General features: G+C 45.8%; 1 protein-coding gene across 10 annotated transcripts in view; it reads left to right on the top strand.

Moving 5' to 3' along the window:
- The window catches only part of LOC110485195 (RNA binding protein fox-1 homolog 3), a 396106-nt gene that overhangs the window by 355814 nt on the left and 14317 nt on the right, over window positions 1–25975 (top strand). For 6 of the 10 annotated variants that reach the window (XM_036941309.2, XM_090196828.1, XM_090196825.1 and 3 more), the window contains 7 exons: window positions 5776–5919; window positions 9537–9590; window positions 11689–11781; window positions 12588–12648; window positions 12767–12820; window positions 18727–18859; window positions 20686–20725. In XM_036941309.2, coding sequence (XP_036797204.1) covers window positions 5776–5919; window positions 9537–9590; window positions 11689–11781; window positions 12588–12648; window positions 12767–12820; window positions 18727–18859; window positions 20686–20725 — 579 coding nt within the window. The remainder of the gene's footprint in view (window positions 1–5775; window positions 5920–9536; window positions 9591–11688; window positions 11782–12587; window positions 12649–12766; window positions 12821–18726; window positions 18860–20685; window positions 20726–25975) is intronic. The other 4 variants (XM_090196827.1, XM_090196829.1, XM_036941310.2 and 1 more) reach the window with 1 other exon arrangement.

Below are 25975 nucleotides of genomic sequence, written 5' to 3'. Positions count from 1 at the left end.
ATTCTGGGAATTTGTGGTCTACACATATGCAGACACATACAGTTCAAGCACACTCCCTCAGACTCTTAGGGCCTGGATGACGAGTGTATATATGACCCAGTTAAAGTGGATGTCTGTGTTATCTATATTTTACCTTTATTTAACCAGGCAAGTCAGTTAAGAACAAATTATTATTTTCAATGACAGCCTAGGAACAGTGGGTTAACTGCCTGTTCAGGGGAGTTAACCCCTTGTCAGCTTGGGGATTTGAACTTTCAACCTTTCAGTTACTAGTCCAATGCTCTAACCACTAGGCTACCCTACCGCCCCTGGTCTGCTATATGAATAGCAGACCAGGGGGAGGGAGGGGCTCTACTCTACCTCTCTCTCACCCCCTGCTATTTCAGGTGACTGAAGAAGGGATTTGTTTACAGCTTCTTTAGAGAAGAGGAGACAAACAATGGAGGATTAGGTGGGGGGGATGCATTAAAGGAAGGCATTATAATTCTTGTGAGCGACGACTCGGTATCCCCCCCAACTTAATCGGATGTAATCTACCTGCTTGGCGGCGTTCCAATCAGATAGTTTCAATTATGTGCTTGTAATGCCACTGAGAGGAGGGGGAATGTGCTGAGCACAGCACTTTGAAAGTGATTTGCAAATAACGGCGAGGGAGTCTGTTAGAGGAATGAATGAACAGGAAGCAGGGTGGGTGACTCGCCGCCCGAGATGACAGCTACGCTTGGCGGGGACAGTAGCGGCAGGCGGCGGGTGACGCCTGGGGTTGCATCAGCCTCCCTCCCTCGCCATGACTGTGACAGCAGCTGCCAGGTCGGTAAAGTGCCACTGAATGGGGTCTCCTATGGCAAGATTATTCCACCAATGTTTTTATGAATATCGCTAGCAACAGCAGAATAAACAAATTTTGTATTATATGCATACTGTAGAACATATGAGAATAACATATTTCTAATGATGTCAATATTATTCTTCAACTCTGAATATTGAGCCAATTACACTCATTGGAGTATCTGACATAGGCTTTGAAACAGCACCTGTGAATAGGCTACCAGTGTGGCTGGCTGCTGGAAAGCCTTCTTGACTTGGACATTCATTTTTACCAACACATGGCCAACCTTTGTTTAACCAGATAAACAGCTGCTCTTAGTGAAAATGAGTTTGGAGTTACCTTTCTAACTGATAGACTATGTTAGAGTTATTGTTTGATTTATTAGGATCCCCATTAGCCGACGTTAACAGCGACAGCCAGTCTTACTGGGGTAACATATCAAAAAGACATTGCAAACAAAAGACTTTACAAGTTACATACATTTAAAAACATGAACATGTAGTGTGTGTGTAAAAACATGAACTTGTAGTGTGTGTGTAAAAACATGAACATGTAGTGTGTGTGTAAAAACATGAACATGTAGTGTGTGTAAAAACATGAACATGTAGTGTGTGTGTAAAAACATGAACATGTAGTGTGTGTAAGAACATTAACTTGTAGTGTGTGTGTAAAAACATGAACATGTAGTGTGTGTGTAAAAACATGAACTTGTAGTGTGTGTGTAAAAACATGAACATGTAGTGTGTGTAAAAACATGAACATTGTAGTGTGTGTTTAAAAACTTCTTAGGGCTGAGATCCCGTTAACGTGATCGATATGACAACAGCCAGTGAAAGTGCAGGGCGCCAAAATCAAAACAACAGAAATCTAATAATTAAAATTCCTCAAACATACAAGTATCTTATACCATTTTAAAGGTAAACTTGGTGTTAATCCCACCACAGTGTCTGATTTCAAATAGGCTTTACAGCGAAAGCACCACAAACGATTATGTTAGGTCAGAGCCATATCACAGAAAAACACAGCCATTTTTCCAGCCAAAGAGTGGAGTCACAAAAATCACTAACCTTTGATGATCTTCATCAGAGGACACTCATAGAACTTCATGTTACACAATACATGTATGTTCTGTTCGATAAAGTTCATATTTATATAAAAAAATCTCAGTATATATTGGCGCGTTATGTTCAGTAGTTTCAAAAACATCTGGTGATTTTGCAGAGAGCCACATCAATTTACAGAAATACTCATTATAAATGTTGATAAAAAAAATACAAGTGTTATACATGGAAATATAGATAAACTTCTCCTTAATGCAACTGCTGTGTCAGATTTCAAAAAAGCTTTACGGAAGAAGCAAACCATGCAATAATCTGAGTACGGCACTCAGAGAACCAACAAGCCAAAAAGATATCGCCATATTGTGCAGTCAACAGAAGTTAGAGATAACATTATAAATATTCACTTATCTTTGATGATCTTCATCAGAATGCACTCCCAGGAATCCCAGATCCACAATAAATGTTTGATTTGTTTGATAATGTCCATCATTTATGTCCAAATAGCTACTTTAGCACGTTTGGTAAACAAATCAAAACTCAAAAATTGCGTTCAGTAGTTGCAGACGAAATGTCAAAAAGTTCCTTTACAGTCCGTAGAAACATGTCAAACGATGTATAGAATCAATCTTTAGGATGTTTTTAACATAAGACTTCAATAATATTCCAACTGGAGAATTCCTTTGTCTTCAGAAAAGCAAATGGAACGGGAGCTACCTCTCATGTGAATGCGCGTAACCAGCGCGTGACTGCTGGCAGACCTCTGACTCATTCCCCTCTCATTCAGCCCCCCTTCATAGTAGAAGCCTCAAACACGTTTCTAAAGACGGTTGACATCTAGTGATGGTTGATGTCTAGTTGACATCTAATCGACCAATCTCAGATTTCCCACTTCCTAGTTGGATTTTTTTCTCAGGTTTTTGCCTGCCATATGAGTTCTGTTATACTCACAGACATCATTCAAACAGTTTTAGAAACTTCAGAGTGTTTTCTATCCAAATATACTAATAATATGCATATATTAGCAACTGGGACTGAGGAGCAGGCAGTTTACTCTGGGCACCTCTGGGCACCTTATTCATCGAGGCTACTCAATACTGCCACCAGCCATAAGTTAAAACATGAACATGTAGTTTGTGTAAAAACATGAACATGTAGTGTGTGTGTGTGTGTGTGTGTGTGTGTGTGTGTGTGTGTGTGTGTGTGTGTGTGTGTGTGTGTGTGCATCTATCAGTTACACATACAGTACATGTCAGTACATACACACAACACGTTTACACACAAGAGTTTACACTTCCTCTTACAATTATAATGTGAGGAGGTCAAAATATTTACCAAATGTATTCATTTTAAAATGTTGATAACTTTTCCTTTCCATTAACATTCACCGGATGATAAGACAAGATGTCTTTGCTAACGTGTGATGGGTATTGCCAGTTGCCTGGGAGGGAATCCCTGGGCAAGAAAAGGGTGAAGACCCCTGTCATATGGTAATGCACATATAATTATTTTACACTGTAACCATCTCATCTTCTCCCAACCAGCCTGGATCCAGATGATCCCTCAGGAGAAGCAATGGAGAGACAAGGGCACTAAACTCACTGGCAGAAACACAGATCCACAGATGGAGTCTGGGTTAAATAGCTGTAGGTGTATGAGTGCCAGTCGTATTTACCTCTAGTCAGTATGGAAGAATTGTGTGAAGTAAAAGTGGATCTGAAGGTTTGCTAACACACAGTTAGAGGACCCCATGATAAGAAGCCAGTAGCTAAGCTGGAGGACAGGACATGGAGTCAGTCGTTGTGCAGTCTGGTAGCATACGGTAAAGGTTGATAGAGTCATGTGTGACCGATGAAACAGATTGACCCGCGGTCCCCAGTGCCTTGTCACCCTCCACAGTAGTCGGGCATCTGTCTGCCGTGTGTCACCCTGGGACCCAACATAGCTACTCAGGCTATTAACCTCTAGCACAGGAGGACATGGCACACTGCTAGCCCAGCTCACCCTACACTACTCTACCAGTCTGATACTGGAACTAGCTAGCCCAGCTCACCCCTCCCCTACTCTACCAGTCTGATACTGGAGCTAGCTAGCCCAGCTCACCCCTCCACTACTCTACCAGTTTGATACTGGAACTAGCTAGCTCAGCTCACCCCTCCACTACTCTACCAGTTTGATACTGGAACTAGCTAGCTCAGCTCACCCCTACACTGGCTCCTGTGCCCTTCTCCACATGATAACCTCTGAACATGACTGAACATCACTGAACACAGGGCTTTCAGACCTTCCGTCACCAATGTGCCCTACCTGGATGGCTGGAGGGGAGACTAAGTGGGACCTTGAATCAAACAACTGTCAGTGTTAACAATGTATGTCACCATCTCCGAATGGGCCATAAAGCAAATAAATGAGGGCCATTACAGTGGAGATTGTGATTATGATAATGAGAATAATAAAGGCGATCATCATTACGATCATGATGATAATGATAATACTGTGATGATGAATTATAATGAATAAATCCCTAGCCCATTTCCTAAATGGTGGGATATGTATCACCCAGGGGCCTGCAGCCACCCGATGGCCTTGGAGCAGGGAGTGGGTTGTTGGAGGGTGGAGAGAGCTGTGTGTGTGTGTGTGTGTGTGTGTGTGTGTGTGTGTGTGTGTGTGTGTGTGTGTGTGTGTGTGTGTGTGTGTGTGTGTACGTGTACGTGTGTGTGTGTGTACGTGTGCGTGTGTGTGTGTGTGTACGTGTGCTTGTCTGTACGTGTGTTTGTCTGTATGTGCACATCTGTCAGCCTTTTTTGCTCTCGATCTAAGGTTCCTTTCTCTCTTTTCACTCTGTCGTCCTTCACTATCTTATTTCCCCTTCTCTCTCTCTCTCTCTCTCTCTCTCTCTCTCTCTCTCTCTCTCTCTCTCTCTCTCTCTCTCTCTCTCTCTCCGTCTGTGTGTGTGTGCGTGTGTGTGTACTCGGGGGGTGTCTGTGTATGTGACTCCAGCCAGCCCTGTGTAGTATGGAGTATTTGCTATTGCTCATGGAGCACATCCCTGGGGACCTTGGAGTTTACATATCATATTTAAACAGATTTTGTACTTCTCAATCTAACCAGGCCTCGCTCCCTATTTCACTCCTCTCTCTTTTTCTTTCCCTCCATTTTCCCCCACTTCTCATAGTTTTTTCATAACGCCAGAAGTGTCTACAAGAGGTCTGGGTTTTAATTTTAGTAAACACATTTAAATGATGCAATCTGTTGTTATGCAGACAGAGTTGGTCCCTAATGATCCTTCCATGGAGAGGGTAAATGGTTCTGATGACCAGTGAAGGTTTTTACAGAAAACAAATCTTGTGAAACCCTCTCCCTCTAAAACTGTGTTGGTTTGAGTAAACAAGCCAGCAGCCATGTTGAAATTCATCACTCTTGTCTGAGAGAGAACTAAGTGGGATTTGTCATAGACATCAGACATGTCATTTATATCACAATGTCAGCACTGCATTCGCATAATGATGGAGTCGACAACGTAGGAGCTCTGGGCCTCTGTGCAAACAACACCAATAATGTGTCTCAAGTCTAGATGTGTCAAAAGCGCTAGGATCAATATCCATGCCTTTCTGTCAAACCCCTCAATCTTTCTTTCTTGTGGCTCCAGAAGCTAAGTGCAAGAGATTAATAAGCGGATTTGTAATGCATGACCTCAGGTTTTAAACCATAATTCATCAGCTGTTTAGCGTTGTCTGCTTCTCGGCAGATTGAAAAATAGCAGACGCTAAGTAAGTTAGTTAGCCGGTCCCCCTCTGTCTCTCTTCCCCCTCACCATGTCACCCGAAGGTACAGTAGTAGGATCTAATGAGCTGCTTGTGTCTTTCTGCTGTTGTTTCCCTCTGGCAGACAGATGACGTGACGCAATCAGAGGTCTCCCTGCAGCTCCAGCTGCAGCTCTCGGACTCCTCGGAGAAGCAGCAGCCCAAGAGGTTACATGTCTCCAACATCCCCTTCCGCTTCCGCGACCCCGACCTGCGGCAAATGTTTGGGGTGAGCTCCCTTCCCTCTCCCTGAACTCACTGGGGGAAACCATTCTTTACCCACCCACACATATCATGGTACCTGCCTGGAGTGTGTATTGTCGCGCTCTCTCTCTCTCTAGAAAGTCCAGACACACATTTATCCTGATCCCAGAACAGGTGTACTCTCTTTTCCCTGAAAGTGTAACCTCTCTGTCTCGCATTTCACACCAGTCCTTAAAATTAACACAACAAAAAAAGTATATAATTATAATGGATCCGAATCGGGAGCATTGCCAAAAATCTAATTTGAATGTTGCACGCTAATTTAGGTCATTATAAGCTACAGGCGTTAATTTTCATCGTTATGGAGACGATGTCAAACTGATGATATTAATTACAGGAGAGCCCTGGCTACGGCGTAATAAATTACTGGACAACACGGCTGCTGTCTCCCTCTCTCTCTCTCTCTCTCTCTCTCTCTCTCTCCCCCCCCCCCCTCTCTCTCTCTCTCTCTCTCTCTTCTCTCTCTCTCTCTCTCTCTCTCTCTCTCTCTCTCTCTCTCTCTCTCTCTCTCTCTCCTTCCTGTGCTGTCTGATTGTTGGGTTTATTGTTTCCAGCTCTGGAGCAGGTCCTGTAGAATCCAAATTGCCTCAGTAATTAGCTCGGAGGCTTTGTGTGCCCGGCCGACGTGTGTGTGCAGCTTATGGATATGTGATGCAAATTTAACAGTGGCCCTCCCAGCAGCCCTCCCCTCCCCAACTTTCCGGGCAGTCAGTGGCTGGGTCCTGGGATTGATGTTTGTGGGCAGAGCTGGTTGCTGGTTGGGAGAGGAGATATCCTGTCTGTGCTGCATTAACGTGCCGGCTCAGCTCAGGCTCCACCCCTGGATATGGCCTGCACAATGACCCTGTGTCTGTGTGTATGTGATCAGTGGTGTGCAGCCCCATCCCTCTGGCTCTAATGGCTGCTCTGCCGCCAGGGGCTCAATACACCATTACCGTTACACACGAGCAGAGCCCGCAGACATACAGACAGGCAGAGGAGAGCGAAAGGAAAGGCAGCGGTGAGATGGTGCATGTGTCAATGGTGGAGCAGTGGAACCCAGCGCTGCTGCCAAGCCCCCAGGACCTCCATCTGCTCCCACAAGTTGTGAAGAGCCCCTCTCTCCAGTTCTCCAGTGACGTGCACACTTAGCAGGGACCCTCCATCAGCCACCAGCAGAGAGCTAAAACAGAGACTAGCTAGCACCTGCTAACAGAGACTCTAGCTAGCCCCTAAACAAGGAGGGAGGGTTTGAGAGTTACCCTATCCCTCCGTAGGGTTTAAGGGTGTGGAGGATGACCCTCTGAGTCACTAACGAGGCGCAGAATAAAAGACTCATTAAGGCGACTGCTGCAGACCTTAATCAGTGATTAGAAAAGTGTGATATTTGAGAGAGCGGGCGATTAGAGGAGTGAAAGGAAAACACTCTAAGCTAGCGCTAGCTCGGGTAGCACGGCGCACCATGCTGTGCTGCTTGAGGGCGTCCTCCTCATTCTGCTCCTGGGTTCTTCAACAGTACTCCTCCTCGGCTGCTTGACGAGGGCTCTCAGTGAACAAACATCTCTGGGCAATCAGACCTCTGGCCCCCATGCTTTCACACTGATCCCCAGTCTATCTCACCAGCCACTACTCTGCTACTCTCAGACAGTAGCAGCACTCTACACTACTACACCATGCTGTATTATGCTATTGATAGCTAGCCTCCTCACAGCATTCAGGTGTTTTAGCGTAGCAGAAGCAGGGATACATACAGTGCCCTATCCGTGGTTGGTAGCTCTGCATTCCAGTTGATCACAGTGTAGAAATGCATTTGCATCTCAGATAGGAAGTGGAGCGAATGTGCGAGGCCTCATAAAAAAGTGTTCTCGAGGTAGGAATATTAAATAGCGTCTATGATTTTTCCCCAACGGATGCTTTTTCTCATTTCCTTATTGATATGTTGATTGTTTACTATGGCTGATCTGGGGGTGAGGAAGGAAGGAGGTGTCGTCAGTCCCCCAGCTCTGTCTCTGTCTCCTGAGACCCCTCCAATTGATGCCATTGTTTATTGGCTTTGGTGCTGATGCAGCTGTTTGCGCTGGGCTGGGGCTGAGCTGGGGCGGAGAGGGCTGTAGGGAGGGAGGAGAGTGTGAGAGCGGCTGAGATCCCCAGTGCCATGTGGGAATCCACTAAGATGACTTCCCCAGAAACTAATTAATCGACACCACAAGCCCATTACTCTTGGTTAAAACAATTAGCATCTGCACATTGCATGGGGAAGCATTGTCATTTCATGCGAAGAGGGGCATCACACTGGGATGTAAAATGCCCCTGTGTGTGATGGAGCCGGGTACGGTGAAGCGCTACAATTGGAATCAATAGAGCTGAGCACCATACGAGGTAGATGTGGAGAGGGGAACTATGTAGAATTGAAATCCCAGATGAACAAGATGTACTTGAGTTTGTGGCCTGGGCTGGGCCGCCCCTGGCGTTGCCTGTTGGGAAGGTCATAAATAACTCCAACTTTTTTTCTCAGGCATTGTGGGGGTCAGCACTTGACCCTGGGGGATGAAGGATGTCATATGTGTTTTACCAGCCCATAAACCCAGCTCCTCCACCAGACCCACTCCCCTCATCACGCTCATCACTCTCCTATGGCCGGAGCAGGCAGATAATAGCCGGTTCTTCCTAACCCCTATTAGTGGCTCAGTCAAACGATCCATCCATTCCCATTGAGCGCCAACCACATGGAAGGCCTATTTCTTCCCTGTTGTGCCCAAATGAAGGCGATGCGGACCGCTTGACAGGGTAATTACTTTTAATGAAATAATACGGCCATTGTAGACAGCAATTAAAAGTGGCTCTCACTCCACTCATTAGGGGGAACTTACGATTGGCTTTCATTCCTCTGTTTTCTAATGATCCGAAGTCGAGCCTGTTAAAAGGCTTGAGCACGTTAACCCCTTGGGACCATCCCTCGAGTCCTGTTCACTGGGAAAACAACACACACTCACATCAACAAAGAGCAAGAAAAAGAGAGGAGGAGAAAGAGAGAGAAAATGGCAGGTACCTGTGTAGATAGAGACAGCTCAGCCACCTGTTTGTTGGGCAGGCAGAAGCCTGATGGTCTGTCTCTCTTTATGTCAAAGCCTAGTTAACTCTCTCTCTCTCTCTCTCTCTCTCTCTCTCTCTCTCTCTCAATCAGTTATCTCTCTCTCTCTATCGGTTATATCTCTGTCTCTATCTGTTCTCTCTCTATCGGTTCATGGATTTGAGGAAAGGAGTTTTCCTCAGGATCTGCTTCACATCACAACACAACCTTACAAACAACCACCTTGCTATATGTTGATGTAGCTTTTCTCTGTGTGAAACATCTTCTGTTACTCTAACTCTACTGTGTTTACAATGTTTGTTTAAACAGTTTTTTACATCATTGATTTCATGACATAGAAATAACACAGATAAAACAGTATTTTGCATTAAAGAAAGATAATTTGATAGGATCACAATACATATTTGATATCATTGCAAAACAATTGTAATATTTTGGCATGACAACAATAACCGTTTTCTTACTCTTTTCATAACTTAATCTCTCCTCTCTTGTCTCCTTTCTCGCCACAGCAATTTGGAAAGATTCTAGATGTGGAGATTATCTTTAATGAGCGAGGATCCAAGGTAAGTGAACTAGAACCCCAGCTGCTTCATTACCATGTACTTCTTCTGTTTAGTAATGATGGCATTAGTGCTGTGTGTACATTGGCTCAGACTACTGCTCTCTAAGCCTGGTCCTGGAGAGCTGGAGAACTACGTTCAGACATTAACTCCTCTCTCTGCTGCCTCTTTGGTTGTTGTTCTAGCTTTGTGCTCCAGTTGGGGAATCATTACCCCTGTCAATCAATCAATCAAAATGCACTTCCAGTGCTGTAGCTCTCTGGACCAGGAATACAGACCTCTAGTTTAGAGACTAATAGTAAACCCAGATCAAATATCAAGTGCTCTAGCAAATATAGAACCATCACCGCCAAAACTGACTCAGTGTCTATACATGTAAAGTAGCTCTATACCATGTCCTATATAACATCCTCTGGTGTAAACAGCACAGTGCTGGTCATCCACTGTTTATGTAATCGTCTGTGCCAAGCTCCAGAGCATTCCATTCATAAATTAGACAGCCTCCTCTAGCTGGGTGTTCAACCATGAATGGGATCGATTCCCACTCTTACCTGGTAGTTTGGGGTCTGTATAAGGTATGCAGCCAGCCTCCATCTAGGAACCTATACTCTGCTCCAACTCAGCCCCCACAGCCAGTCAAGATTGAGCACCGGATAAAGCTGCCTCCTCTGCTGTAACAAGCATTTATTGTTTGTGCCCTACAAAGCCATTACCCATGATGCCTCTCTCCTGCACCCTGCGCGCTATATAATGAACCTAGCAGGCCATTAATAAACAATCTATTTTCTATGAAGCTTTGGCAATTTGCATTCAATATGTTTGTCTCCTTTGAAAAATGGTGGCTCCACTCTCCCTCTGTGTAAGCTAATTATTTGTGCATGATAAAAAAAGATAGAGGGGCCAACCATAGTCGGGCAAAATGTCCAAAGGATTAATTTTGCCCTCAATTCCTTTTGAATTTATATCTTTATCTCCCTCTCCCCAAGGACAGCTACCGTGTTATTTATGCCAGGAATAGGAGCTCGGAGATCCTGTGTATGCATACAAGATCACAATGCTCTCCATCTCTCACATGTATTATATATCTTCAAGCAATTATCAGCCTGGCCGTGGATCCCTCTCCCTCCCATCCCTCTATATGTATATATAGAAACCAAAGGACTGGGACTTGTTGGGCCAGCATATCTGAAGGCTGGTGATGGATCTCAGGCCCAGTCTCCCAGTCCCCATAACTCAAGCTGGTGACAAAGCCCTCAGGGGAGGGGGCACGTGGGGGTGGAAGATGGGGGATGGGGAGGAGGGTATTTTGGTGTGAGTTTAAAGGCGACATCCCCATTGTAAAGCCAGGTTTTTTTTTCCTCCACCTCCTTAGAGGTAGCATGTGATTTATTAATGTACATATGTTGTTGGTGATATTATTATTATTATCAACCAATACCTTGATAGTATGGGAAATGCCCCATCACATTTTAGACACAGCTAATACAATGATGAATACTAATGTAATGATCTGTCTAAGAAAAAGAGACAACATATGGCTTAATTTAATTGCTACAGTGCATACTTTGGCTATTGTAATGGATTAGAAATGGTTGATGATGGAATTAAACTAAATTGCTTGAAGAATTTATGGATATTCCTTCCGTGCTCAACTTCATCTCATTCCAATGAGGGTTGGGGGTTGTTTTTCATAAGGCTACTGTTGAAGTCTTCACAATAATGATTAGACTATAATGTTGCGTAACAGAGTGTAATGCCTGCGATGCTCAGACACATTCTCCAGAGGTGGTTTGTGGTGTTTAATTGGGTAAAACAGGCAGGTTTGTTAGTGTTTGTGAGGCTGTCATCCTTATCTCTCCTTGGATCTCTCTTTGCTGTTCCTGACGTCTCACTAACAACCACACAATTAATTACACCGCTTATATACATCTCTACTTCCTGCTGCTCACCTAGTCCTCTCCTTCTTCTCTCCCTCTCCTTCCCTCTCCTTCCCTCCTTCCTCCTCTCTAATCCCCCTCCTACCCTATCTTTTACCTACCCTGTCTACCTTCCTGTCCCTGTCTGTCTTACTGGCCTGGTGACACACGTGGCTCTCTCTTAGGGCTTTGGGTTTGTAACTTTTGAAACGAGCACAGATGCCGACCGTGCGCGGGAGAAACTAAACGGTACAATCGTAGAGGGACGCAAAATAGAGGTGCTTTTCCTTATTTCCTGTTTCTTCTTCTTCTTCTTCCTCCTGCCTGCTGACCTCTCCCATGCCCCTGCTTTCACCTTTGTCCCACAAGAGACCTGCACATAAGCATGTGCCCGCTGTGTGTGTGTGTGCGTGCATGCATAATGCATAATGGTATGTGTCGGAAGCACTCAGTGGAACTAGGAATCCATACATGTCAAGATGGACGTGCAAGTTGTTCATCATTATGACTGGAGAGGGAATGCATGCTCTCATCATCCCATAAGGACCTCACTGTCACGTCTGAATAAAGAAGACCTGTCTACTACCTACCAACACACCCTGTTGACATAATTTGATCTTGACCATTTTGTGTGTGTTTTTTTCTTCATTTGGTCTTGTTTACTGAAAATGAAGGCCCCTATTCTGTCATTCCCATCAGGTCAATATGGAGGAAATCTAAGGGGTCTGTCTTTTTGTTTTTCTTTTGAATCCATTTGTTTATCCAACCAATTACCTGTGTTGCTTTTGGCTTTTTCTCTTTCATATCCGTAGGTAATTGGTGCATGCTTTCCCACTTGCTACAGTAATTGAATCATCTCAAAAGAAAATGTAAATGAGGAATAAATTCATGTAAAGGTGATTCAAGGCCATTGTCTCCTCTGGCTATTTTAACCTCTCCAGTCTTGTGAACCTCTATGGTAATTTTGCATAATTCTGACATTTTACTGAATTTGTGTGGTATTTCTCTGCCAGTCATTTGGTCTGCCTTTTGGAAGGGTATGTTATAACTGTGGCACCATTTTGTTTTTTTTGGGGGGGAACAGGTGAATAATGCAACAGCAAGAGTGATGACAAACAAAAAAGTTGCCAATCCGTACACAAATGGTAAGATCTGCCTCTTGTCTAATCTACAACTTTGTTCAGATACTGTACATGAATGACAATATTTACTAGTTTGGGCTTCTCTCTCTCCCTCTCTCTCCCTCTCTCTCTCCCTCCATAGGCTGGAAGCTGAACCCTGTGGTGGGAGCTGTCTATGGTCCTGAACTGTATGCTGGTAGGAGATCCTTCTCTACTACACTCCTCTAGTCTAGCACCACTCTAACACAACTACACTCCTCTAGTCTAGCACCACTTTAACTCTACTACACTCCTCTAGTATAGCACCAATCTAACTCTACTACACTCCTCTAGTCTAACACCAATCTAACTCTACTACACTTCTCTAGTCTAGCACCACTCTAACTCTACTACACTCCTCTAGTCTAGTACCACTCTAACTCTATTACACTCCTCTAGTCTAGCACCAATCTAACTCTACTACACTCCTCTAGTCTAGCACCAATCTAACTCTACTACACTCCTCTAGTCTAGCACCAATCTAACTCTACTACACTCTTCTAGTCTAGCACCAATCTAACTCTACTACACTCCTCTAGTCTAGCACCAATCTAACTCTACTACACTCCTCTAGTCTAGCACCACTCTAACTCTACTACACTCCTCTAGTCTAGCACCAATCTAACTCTACTACACTCCTCTAGTCTAGCTCCAATCTAACTCTACTACACTCCTCTAGTCTAGCACCACTCTAACTCTACTACACTCCTCTAGTCTAGCACCAATCTAACTCTACTACACTCCTCTAGTCTAGCACCAATCTAACTCTACTACACTCCTCTAGTCTAGCTCCAATCTAACTCTACTACACTCCTCTAGTCTAGCACCACTCTAACTCTACTACACTCCTCTAGTCTAGCACCAATCTAACTCTACTACACTCCTCTAGTCTAGCACCAATCTAACTCTACTACACTCCTCTAGTCTAGCTCCAATCTAACTCTACTACACTCCTCTAGTCTAGCACCAATCTATCTCTATACTACACTCCTCTAGTCTAGCACCAATCTAACTCCACTACACTCCTCTAGTCTAGCACCACTCTATCTCTACTACACTCCTCTAGTCTAGCACCAATCTAACTCTACAACACTTCTCTAGTCTAGCACCAATCTAACTCTACAACACTCCTCTAGTCTAGCACCAATCTAACTCTACTACACTCCTCTATTCTAGCACCACTCTAACTCTACTACACTCCTCTAGTCTAGCACCAATCTAACTCTACAACACTCCTCAAGTCTAGCACCAATCTAACTCTACTACACTCCTCTAGTCTAGCTCAAATCTAACTCTACTACACTCCTCTAGTCTAGCACCACTCTAACTCTACTACACTCCTCTAGTCTAGCACCAATCTAACTCTACTACACTCTAGCAGTATTTCTATCACACAGACTCAATTGACATCTACCCACTGGTTTTATTAGAATCTGGCTCAGTCTCAACCTGCTTCTAACACACAATTCTCTGTAGATCAAAGTGGATCTGGAATAGAATTGTGGGCCAGATAAGAAGTGGATGATCCAAGCCTCACAGAGAGAGTGGAGGCAGCCTGAGCAATTGTTTGTGGGGTGTGCACTGTAAAGCCGGAAAAAATATTTTAAGACCAAGCCGCCCCAGCAACTGTTATCAGATTGGGGAGGCTGCTGCCGTAGATGGATTTGCCAAGTGCGCCAGATTGACTTTTACAGAGCTAACCGAATAAGGGAGATTGAGTGAGCGATATTGTTGGCACCTTCCCTGTGGAAGGCTGGTATTCCTCATGGTCAGGGTAATGGAGGGATGAGACAAGCTCAGTGGGGTTTTCCCTATCTCTCTCCCTCTACATGCCACATTTATTGCTGTATGTTATATGAACCCTTTGCATTTTAATGAGGGGGAAATGGTACTATTTCATTTGGAAGAAGTGCTGAGCACATCGCGCCACTTTAACGGCTTTCCTTTCTGCTCATTAGACTAAAATCTGTTCATTCCCCGGACAGCTTTACGGCGAACCTCTAAATAACTGTCCATGACAGAAAGCAGTCATCTATCATTTTTATTTCATCTCCAGACCCCCTCACCCTCCTCCTCAACCCCCTCACCCTCCTCCCACCGCTCCCCCGGGTTTCAACGCCGTCTTCCCTTGACAATCACCCCCCCCACACACACACACAACCATCCCTTTCCCAATACACACACACAAACACACTCCTCATGAAATCCTCAGATGCATTCAAAATCATGCAGATCACATACAAATTAATACAAGATATGTTTAAATATATTCACAACACATTTTTTCATAGATTCTCACATTCCTATACAGACATATTCTGACCTATGCAGCACATACACACACACGAATACACACACACACAAAACACACACACACAAACACTCACACACACGGATACACACACATGCAAGTACACTAGGCCAAATCATGTAATAAATCAGAGGGAATGTGGACCACCATTCCAGGCAGGGGGAAGCGGGGGGCGATGGTGATTTATTGGCTGCTAATTTTTAAGACGTCTTGACATAGCACTGAAGTTTGCCAAGCCTAAACGACAACATATGCTTGCCAGCTGGGGAGATGGGAAACATAAATAAGAGATACATTTCTGTAACAAAAAACCTAACTAGTAGCCAACAGGTCAGCCTTTAAAAAACAGCTGACCATGTTTTGGAACATTTTGTTATGACCCCAAATGAAGAAACACATTTTAGTGGTTCCATCCATGGAGTTATTCTTGAATAATCATGACTATATTTAATATACTTTGGGTGGGAGTGAAATGGGATGTAATAGTGATTAATCACTGTTTATCAGTCCTCATTTCTGTGCGGGAGATCAGTGAAATTGGGAGCCATAAATCGTGGCGTGGTGACAGCGCACTCCGTCTCCATTCGTCCTGGCGCTACAGGTTTATTGTCCTCAAAACCCATTCAGGAGAATGAGGGATGAGAGCTTCACGCAGTCTCCCCACTCTTAACCTCATGCAGGGTACACTGGCTCCTCCTACTGATGGGAGGCTGCATGGCGGTGACTGGGGTAGTGGCGGCGCCAGCCCTGTGGTGTGTACCCCCGGGCCCGTGTCCTCTGCTGCCTCCTGCCTCCTCTCCCCTGCAACCCAAACCTTCCCTGGAGCCCTCAGTAAGGGGGCTGTGGAGAGGTCCTGTGAACAGCAGGCGCATTAGGTTCCCACTCAAATGGACTGGGGGTGGGGGGATGTTAGGGCAGAGACAGATAGCATTGTCTAGTATGGGGGATATTTTCGTAGAGAGACATTTTCAGGGAGAAATGTATATTACTATGAAAATATGAATATTATCTAATACCTCAACCCATGAATGATGGTAGGATGTATTTCAATGGTTTATTTCCTAGTCTTTTCTATAGCATGGTGTGTCAATTTCAGGACCATGGACAGCTACCAAGCAGCTCTGCCAGCCTACACGAATCAGGGAATCCATTTCAAACAAGCGCTGTACGAGTCAGAGAGACCCTTCTTCTCTCTCTGCTACTAATTCCTAAGGGGATAGAAGGAGATGAGTAGAGCTCTTGATGTTTTCACTTCCAAAGGTGAAGTTTGGTGTGGACTGTCTGAAAGCCACCAGCTGAGTAAATGACAGAATAGAAAGGCTAATTGTCATCTTAATATATCTGGACAGAGCCTCTCATTGTTGAGGGGATAATTAAGCTCCTGTGGCTTGATTAGATTAAGCTATTTTGGGTCCCCAGTGCTTAGATTAAGTGCTCATTCCACAGATTTATTTGAGCAGGACGCATTAAAGAGATCAACATTGTGAAAATTGTTGTTGTTTTTTTTTACAAGGCTGGTTTTGACCCCATCATTTGCACAGAGCAGGATTAGGAGAGGTTAGGTCCGACTGGCTGGCTTGCTGTGTAAAGGTATTGAGCTCCCCTCAACTTGACACATTTGACATATGAGGTGCGGTGTGACCCTGTCGCCCTCCAGCACATTACTCCGGTTTTCCCCAGCCATCCATCCTCTCTCTCAGAAAGGTGTTTGACTTTGGTGGCTAGACCAGGTTTGTGCTCCCATACGCCGCTGTAGCTGTTGTTGCTTTTCATGGGTTTACCAAAGTGTGACAACAGCTTTTGATTTATGGGTTATTATTGAAGCAGTGTAGCCTATCGCCAACTCATTATGAGTTTACATTCACATATATCATAGCACGCAGATTGAATACAACCCCCCCCCCCCCACCCCACCCCCACCCCCACCCCTCCACACACACCTAAAAGAAGGAAATACAAAATTTGGAGCCCAAAAATGCTAGCGATTTGTACAAGGGAGAAAAAAAACACCCCTGAAAATATGAAAGAGGATTGTTTTTGCCCTTTAGCAGCTGAGCCTATATGTCAGACTCCCAAAAAAGAGACTCATTTAAATGTCAAGGTCAGCATTATAAATCACCAAAGCAAAAGGGCCACCTTGTGATTCTTACCAGTCTATTGCTGCTGCGTCGGCAGCAAACAAAGTGCCCCGGCTGCTCGGGAGGAAATAGGGGCGTTTCCCGCCCAAATGAGATGCAGGCGTTGAATATGTGTGGAGCCCCTAATGGAGGGAGATGTTAGTGGCGTCAGACATTAGACCTGGCTGTTCGTGTTTTTAAAAGCACCACTAATCTGTCTCCCTGTCAGCAGGGTTGCTGGTGTGTACCGTTCATTAGGAAGCTTCCCAATCCCATCCACCTGCAGAGTTAACACTACATTACACTACATACAGCCAGCCGTAATGGTCATTCTCCTCCAGGCCAAATCCTACACCGGCGCATAGGAGTGCTTCTATACGAGGTATCATATAACTCCATTGCAGACTTACTGTAAAATCACTAGGTGGGATTCCACTGTGTCTAGTTTTGCTCCTGTGAGTCCATTGGAAGATCATTTGATAGTGTTATGAATGTGTTGTATGTCTGATCTCCTGCTCCTCCCTATATACCCCCCCACCCCTCCTCATTTTCCTACACATTTACACCCCAGCCTCACTGCAGACTGGAGGCCTGTGATGAATTCACCCAAAACATGTCACGGTAATGAATGAATCAGTCCAGGGGAGATGAGGAGGATGAAGAATAATAGACGTGATGGGGTAGCAGTGTTGTGAGGAGGAGGAGAGGAGAGGGGGAGACTAGGGTGAGAGCAGGAGGAGCCTTTAACGCAGGACCAGATTGAGCGAGAGAGAGAGAGAGAGAGAGAGAGAGAGAGAGAGAGAGAGAGAGAGAGAGAGAGAGAGAGATGTGTTTGTATGCAGGGCTGCAGTTCGTAATCAGACAGTGACTGGACTGATTGAAGGTTAAGGAGAGATCTGGGGATCGCCCAGCCCTGAGGCTTGTCCTCTAATCTGTAACCATGGAACTTATAATGCTGACCCTGGCACTTCCCCCCCAACACCCCCCACCCATCACCATTGGCTGTTAAGCGCTGATGGAGGACAAGCGTGGGGCTGTGATAGGCTGGGAGGAGTCACAGATGGGGTGTGGGATGGGGTCAGCCGGATGTTTGGGACTCAGTGGTCCCGCCATCCAGCCCATCTGCTCCGTGCTCCCCCAGGACCTGCACATCCAGCATGGCTACACAGCAACCTCCAACTCCCGCCTGTCTCTGTCTGGACTACAGCACCACACAACACTGCCCCTTACCTACCTACAATAACCTTCCCCCTCAGCTAGCATACTGTTGCCTCAACCAGGTGGAAGCCACAGTGTGGAACTGGTGGGATTGCATCGATTACCAGGCTGTGTTTCAAGGCTAGCCCTGGGTGGCGAGGGAGGCGGTGGCAGGCGGCGTCAGGAAGGATGCGTACAGCAAATGTGGATCCTTGCTGAGTACGGCACAAAGCAGTGGGTTGGGGAAGGGGAGAGTGCTCGATGAGGCACACCCAGAAAAGATTACATCTAATGTTTCCTTGTCTTTCCCTAATGTATTCTGTCATAGGAGAAATCACTGCCACATGTCTTTATATAATGTGTTCGTTCTGTCAGTAAGGTAAGCAATGCCAACATTCCATCTCTCTAAAGCCCTCCTTCCTATGTGTTTCTCCACAGTAACAGGTTTCCCTTACCCGGCCACAGGGGCTACGGTGGCCTATAGGGGTGCCCACTTGCGAGGCCGGGGGCGGGCTGTGTACAACACCTTCCGCACAGCACCTCCACCACCACCTATTCCAGCCTATGGAGCGTGAGTATCTGTGGACCTGTAGTACACTATACTGACAACATCAACAATCAACCATTAGAACAGTTTTACTCTCAAATGTGTGGGTGCTGCATTTGCAAACAATTGTGTTATTTCATTTGTGTGCAATTGTGCTTGAGTGCAGCATGTGTATGTCTGTCTATCTGTGTGTGTGTGTGTGTGTTTGTGTGTTTGTGTTTGTGTGTGTGTGTGTGTGTGTGTGTGTGTGTGTGTGTGTGTGTGTGTGTGTGTGTGTGTGTGTGTGTGTGTTTGTGTGTTTGTGTGTGTGTGTGTGTGTGTGTGTGCATGCGTGTACATGAATATGTGTGTTCCAAAGGATGAATATCAAAGCCATAGGGAGCTATAGAAAGCAGAGATAGCATGTTACTGGGCAGGTCTCACTGGACCGTGATGATCTCCTGGTTGATGTGAAGCATTCAGGCTCACACTCCTCTCTTATATTTGCACACTGCCTGCCTGCCTGGCTGGCTGCCTGCCTGGGTGTCTAGGTGTCTGGGTGGCAATGGGAGTGTAGGGGAGAGGAGAGGTCTAGCTAACCGTAGGCCTAGCCTGGCTGCCTGGCTATCTGTGATTAGATCCGGGCCTGTCTGTGGCGATGAGTGGAGAGTAGAGGGGAGGAGAGGAGAGGGGAGGGGAGGGCTCCAGTGATGAAGACAGGTCCTAGGACTCTGGTTCCCATACACCTCCCACCCACTCTGGGGCTCTACGTTCCCCTCCCCTCCTCTCCACTCCTCTCCCCAACTCCTTGCTTCTCCTTTCTTCTCCCCACCTCCTCTCCTCTCCCCACCTCCTCTCCACTCCCCACCTTCTCTCCTCTCCCCACCTCCTCTCCTCACCTCCTCTCCTCTCCCCACCTCCTCTCCTCACCTCCCCTCCTCTCCCCACCTCCTCTCCTCTCCCCAACTCCTTGCTTCTCCTTTCTTCTCCCCACCTCCTCTCCCCACCTCCTCTCCTCTCCCCACCTCCTCTCCTAACCTCCTCTCCTCTCCCCACCTCCTCTCCCCACCTCCTCTCCTCACCTCCTCTCCTCTCCCCACCTCCTTTCTTCTCCCCACCTCCTCTCCTCTCCCCACCTCCTCTCCTCACCTCCTTTCCTCTCCCCACCTCCTCTCCTCTCCCCAACTCCTTGCTTCTCCTTTCTTCTCCCCACCTCCTCTCCTCTCCCCACCTCCTTTACTCTCCCCACCTCCTCTCCTCTCCCCACCTCCTCTCCTCACCTCCTCTCCTCTCCCCACCTCCTCTCCTCACCTCCTCTCCTCTCCCCACCTCCTCTCCTCACCTCCTCTCCTCTCCCCACCTCCTCTCCTCATCTCCTCTCCTCTCCCCACCTCCTCTCCTCTCCCCACCTCCTCTCCTGACTTCCCAGTGATTTATATGTTAGCATCATGTGACCGTGCTCCTTCCCTGCTGAGCTCCCTCTTTTCATCCCTCCTTCCCTTTCTCTCCCTCCTTTACCTCCCTCCCTCCACCGTAGCCTCCTGACAACACTGCAGTGACTGGAAATACAATTTATTTGTTTTTTCCAGAGCAGAACATTTCATGGGAGTTGTGAAATGGCTGCATTTCCCCCCTTAATATGTCATTCATTATTTGTGGTGCGCAGCAGCCGGTAAGAGCTGACCCTGTGGATGTGCAGAGCCACTTCCATCACTCTTGTTTTCCGCCATGCAGATGTCTGCTTGACTTGCTCTCATTGGAAATAGGCTAGGTCCTAAACATCAGTGTGCTGATCCAATCTGTCTGCATATAAAACCACACAGAACCCAGATGAACTAAGGCCTTTCCACCATTGCTCTCTCATTTCACAGAGTGGTGTACCAGGATGGCTTCTACGGAGCAGAAATCTATGTAAGTACCGTTGTCTCTTTCTCTCTCTGCATGCTCAGATGAAACAGAAGTAAAGCAGACAAAAGCAGCCAGCCCTGGAGACTAAAACACCATCTCTGCAGCCCCCAGCGTTCCCCCTGCCTCTCTGCCAAGCCCGCGTCGATTAGGCATCTCTCTGCCGTGCCAAGAAACCCGACAACAAAATGTAAAACCCCCTCAGCTCCTCCCTCCTCTCCCTCTCTCTCTTATGATGTCAGACTTTGGCAAACAGACAGATCCGAACTCAGTGTCCCGTGTCAAGTCGGTCGTCTCTCCCTTTTAAATGGCTTTTGGAGGTGGCTTGTTTCCGCCCTTTATCTGTACCTGTACCTGTCTCTGTCTGTGTGTGTGTGTGTGTGTGTGTGTGAGTGTGTGTGTGTGTGTGTGTGTCTTGTCTGGGTGGGGACAAACCTCTCTCTCTGTCTGGCCCAGGGGGCCTGCGTGGAGCCTTAGTGGGACAGCATGGGGCGTTAGTGGGCCTGTGTTGTGTGGGGCCTTAGTGGGCCTGTGTGCCTCCAAGCCATCACGATGTGAGAGATAAGAGGAGCGGAGGAAGATAAAGGGATTAAGCTTCCCTCTGGGGCTGTTCATGCAGGCAGGGGCCACAGCACACACAGCGTCAGGCCGGCCCCAGTGCACGCTGCCCTTCACAGAGAAAAGCGGGATGCTGTGGAGATAATGCTGAAATTACCAGGCTGCCCCAGTTTGACAGCAGTCCAAGCGTTTGGGGGGGGGGGGGGGGGGGGGATTTGTCATTTGAATCTGTAGTTTTTTTTGTTCCTCTCTGTCCTCTGCAATAGGGAAATGACAGCAGGCGCAGACAACAGTGCTACTGATTGCCTCTTACTTTAACCCTGTCTGCATACAAGCAAAGGGCCGGTGTCTGGGAACAAAGGTGCTGGACTCCACAATGATATATGGCTCAAACAAAGCCCCATGTCGTAGCACTGTTTGTGAGGGGCTGTTAGCGACACCAGCGGAGGGAACAGTGTAGAGGAAAAGTGGCTTAATGTGGTCCTGCCGGCCCTGGGCGTTTGGCCTCCCTCCCTCCTCTCCTCACCTCCAGCTAAGCCCTGGGTCTCAGTGCCCTCTGACCAGTCCTGGGGTATCTCGCCCCATCGCTCAAGCCGTCAGCCTTTCCCCCTGTGCTTTACTGCCATTAGTTTTGGCAGTGGCCACTGCATGGACACTGAACGGCTTCAGACTGCCGGAGTGCGCCCAGAGGTCTCCTGTGACAACAACAGCAAGTCCCACAAGCCTCTCTGTCCTCCACTATCATTCAGAAGACGGTAGCCATGTCTGTCACTGTCATGACCTAGTCAAATTCCATTCATTTCAACAGTCCTGAAGCACTTGCCATTAAAAAGATCATCCAGGATGATACCACAACATGAGATCTTGCTTCACAGGGAGTATATTAGGAATGGATGTATTCATATTCATGCACACACACTGGGGCGAGACACAATAACAAATGTGTTGCACTGTTGTGGGCAGGATTTGACATGTAAGTGATTTATTGTGGCTGTGTGTTGTTGGGTTTTGTTCCTGTAATCAGCAGCACTGTCCCAGAGCATGGCCATCCCACAGGAACTCCTCTGCCTGGCCTTAGCCATGACTTCCTGCCTCCATGGACAGGGAGGATGACTCAAATACAGCGCCTGGCCCATCTGCCCTCTGACCTGATTCCCCAAAGAGCCCTGGCCACAGTCCTTAGACGTTCCATCTCCACGGTTGTGTAGCTCGCCTTTGGACTAATAGAAAACATGTATTATTACCAGCCTCCTATTAGTGCTGAGCGATTAACTGGAATGTTGGTTATTTTTCCCCCTTTTTACTTCTGTGAGCTCAATGCACACTTTGCGGTGTAGGAGGGAGTTGTAGTTTCCAACAGGCCAATATTCTACATAGTTTAGAGCAGAAAACGTGGTAATTAACCACCTACTTGTCCGGTCTGTGTGGGTGCACTGAGAGGGACTAGAAGAGACAGAAAACGTGGGTAATTAACCACCTACTTGTCCGGTCTGTGTGGGTGCACTGAGAGGGACTAGAAGAGACAGAAAACGTGGGTAATTAACCACCTACTTGTCCGGTCTGTGTGGGTGCACTGAGAGGGACTAGAAGAGACAGAAAACGTGGGTAATTAACCACCTACTTGTCCGGTCTGTGTGGGTGCACTGAGAGGGACTAGAAGAGACAGAAGACGTGGGTAATTAACCACCTACTTGTCCGGTTTGTGTGGGTGCACTGAGAGGGACTAGAAGAGAGAGAAAACGTGGGTAATTAACCACCTACTTGTCTGGTTTGTGTGGGTGCACTGAGAGGGACTAGAAGAGACAGAAAACGTGGGTAATTAACCACCTACTTGTCCGGTCTGTGTGGGTGCACTGAGAGGGACTAGAAGAGACAGAAGACGTGGGTAATTAACCACCTACTTGTCCGGTTTGTGTGGGTGCACTGAGAGGGACTAGAAGAGACAGAAAACGCGGGTAATTAACCACCTACTTGTCCGGTTTGTGTGGGTGCACTGAGAGGGACTAGAAGAGACAGAAAACGTGGGTAAGTAACCACCTACTTGTCCGGTAAGTGTGGGTGCACTGAGAGGGACTAGAAGAGACAGAAAACGTGGGTAATTAACCACCTACTTGTCCGGTTTGTGTGGGTGCACTGAGAGGGACTAGAAGAGACAGAAGACGTGGGTAATTAACCACCTACTTGTCCAGTTTGTGTGGGTGCACTGAGAGGGACTAGAAGAGACAGAAGACGTGCGATCGAGGAGAGAGAGGAGTTGCTTCGGGAGGTATCTCTACCTGAAAATATATGATCTAAGTGATTGATATTTAGTATTCAGCCGTCGTAAAAGTATGCCTTGTTTACTTTGAAGAACTATTTAAACAGTGATTTTGTCAGACAGCAGCTCAATAGAGATGATGACTTGGAATGAAATAGAAAAGTTATAAAATAAAACAAATGTAATATACACAACAACTAAAATATATTATTAAAGTAAAGTCGTGTGAATAAAACATGAATAAGTGGTAAGCAGTTACTACCATCATGGGACTTGTATTCATTGTTTTATTCTGTGTTGTTACACCATTCAACCCACACAATAAATAGTGCATTTAATGTAAAAAGAAGAAAAATTGTCATGGAAAACTGTGATTATTTTTTAATAATCAAACCGAAACCGAACCGACCTCAAAAAGCACTCTCAGCACTACCACCTATATACCCACCGTAGGATGGAGATGGGCCAATGCTCCATTGGTGCTAATAGAAAAACAGTAGGTGAACAGCTTCATTTTTCAGTTGGAGTAATGACTGCTCTCCCCAATGAAGTTTTTAATTCCTTCTCCCACTCTGGCAAATTAATACAGGTCCTGACTTCCCAAACACTAAAAAAGAAAGTATTCAAACCCCTTGACTTATTCCATATTTTGTTGTGTTACAGCCTGAATTCAAAATGGATATATATATATATATTTTTTTTTTCCCCATAATGACAAAGTGAAAACATGTTTTTAGAAATGTTTGCTAATTTATTGAAAATTAATTATAGAAATATCTATTCACATAAGTATTCATACATGTTCGAATCATCTTTGGTCTTTCTGGGTAAGTCTCTAAGTGCTTTGCACATCTGGATTGTACAATATTTGCACATAATTACTTTTAACATGATTCAAGATCTGTCAAGTTGGTTGTTGACCATTGAGAGACAGCCATTTTCAAGTCTTGCCATAGATTTTCAAGCTGATTTAAGTCAAAACTGTATCTGGGCCACTCAGGAACATTCAAAGTCATCTTGGTAAGCAACTTTTAGGTTATTGTCCTGCTGAAAGGTGAATTTGTCTGACAGTGTCTGTTGGAAAGCAGACTGAACCAGGTTTTCCTCAAGAAATTTGCCTGTACTTAGCTCAATTCCGTTTATTTTAATCTTTAAAACAAGCATGCCCATAACATGATGCAGCCACCACCATGCTTGAAAATATGAGGGGAGGTACTCAGTGATGTGTTGTGTTGGATTTGCCCGAAACTTAACGCTTTGAATTCAGGACATAAAGTTAATTTCTTTACTTTAAATTGTTTTGAATTGTTTTAGTGCCTTGTTGCAAACAGGATACATATTTTGGAATATTTTTATTCTGTACAGGTTTCCTTCTTTTCACTCTGTCAATTAGGTTAGTATTATGGATTAACTACAATGTTGTTGATCTATCTGCAGTTTTCTCCTGTCACAGCCAATAAACTCAAAACTGTTGGCATCGTGGTGAAATCCCTGAGAGGCTACCTTCCTCTCCGGTAACTGAGTTATGAAGGACGCCTGTATCTTTGTAGTGACTGGGTGTGTTGATACACCATCCATAGTGTAATTAATAACTTCACCATGCTCAAAGGGTTATTCAATGCCTACTTTTATATTTTTACCAATCTACCAATAGGTGCCCTTCTTTGCGAGGCATTGGAAAACCTCCCTGGTCTTTGTGGTTGAATCTGTGTTTGATATTCACTACTTGGCTGAGGGAATTTACAGATGATTATATGTGTGGGGTACAGAGATGAGGTAGTCAAACACTATTATTGCACACAGAGTGAGTCCATGCAACTTATGTGACTTGTTAAGCACCTTTTTACTCCTGAACTTATTTAGGCTTGCCATAACAATGGGGTTGAATTCTTATTGACTCAAGGCATTTCAGCCTTTGATTTTTTATTCAATTGTAAACATTTCTAACTTCCACTTTGACATCATGGGGTATTGTTTGTAGGCCAGTGACACAACATCTCAATTCAATCCATTTTAAATTCAGGCTGTAACACATCAGCATGTGGAAAAGGTCAAAGGGTGTGAATAGTTTCTGCAGGCGCTGGACGTCTTGGTTTGCTCCTGTGCAACACAGTACGTGTAAAGAAAAAGGGGTCTCTTCAATAATGCAGCAGGCCGTTGCTGCTTCGCCATTCTGAATGAGGGATGAATTTGGGGAGCGTTAACACACCACCGTTCTGTTCTTTCTCATGTGGACCATGTTGTGCACCTACTGTCACGCACTGTGCCACAGAGGGAACACATGGCTCTCCTCCCCAGTCTCACAGGGGATCATTCATTCTCCGCTGCCTCAGCTACCAAATATTAAACAGCTCCCTCTGTATGTGTCCCTCTGTCTGTGTCCCTCTGTCTGTGTCCCTCTGGCTGTGTCCCTCTGGCTGTGTCCCTCTGGCTGTGTCCCT

This window comes from Oncorhynchus mykiss, chromosome 13 (genome assembly GCF_057628025.1).
Source record: "Oncorhynchus mykiss isolate SJ-2025 chromosome 13, ASM5762802v1, whole genome shotgun sequence".
Lineage (NCBI taxonomy): Eukaryota > Metazoa > Chordata > Actinopteri > Salmoniformes > Salmonidae > Oncorhynchus > Oncorhynchus mykiss.
Note: the sequence above shows the minus strand (reverse complement) of the source record. Positions and strands in the feature narration are given on the sequence as shown.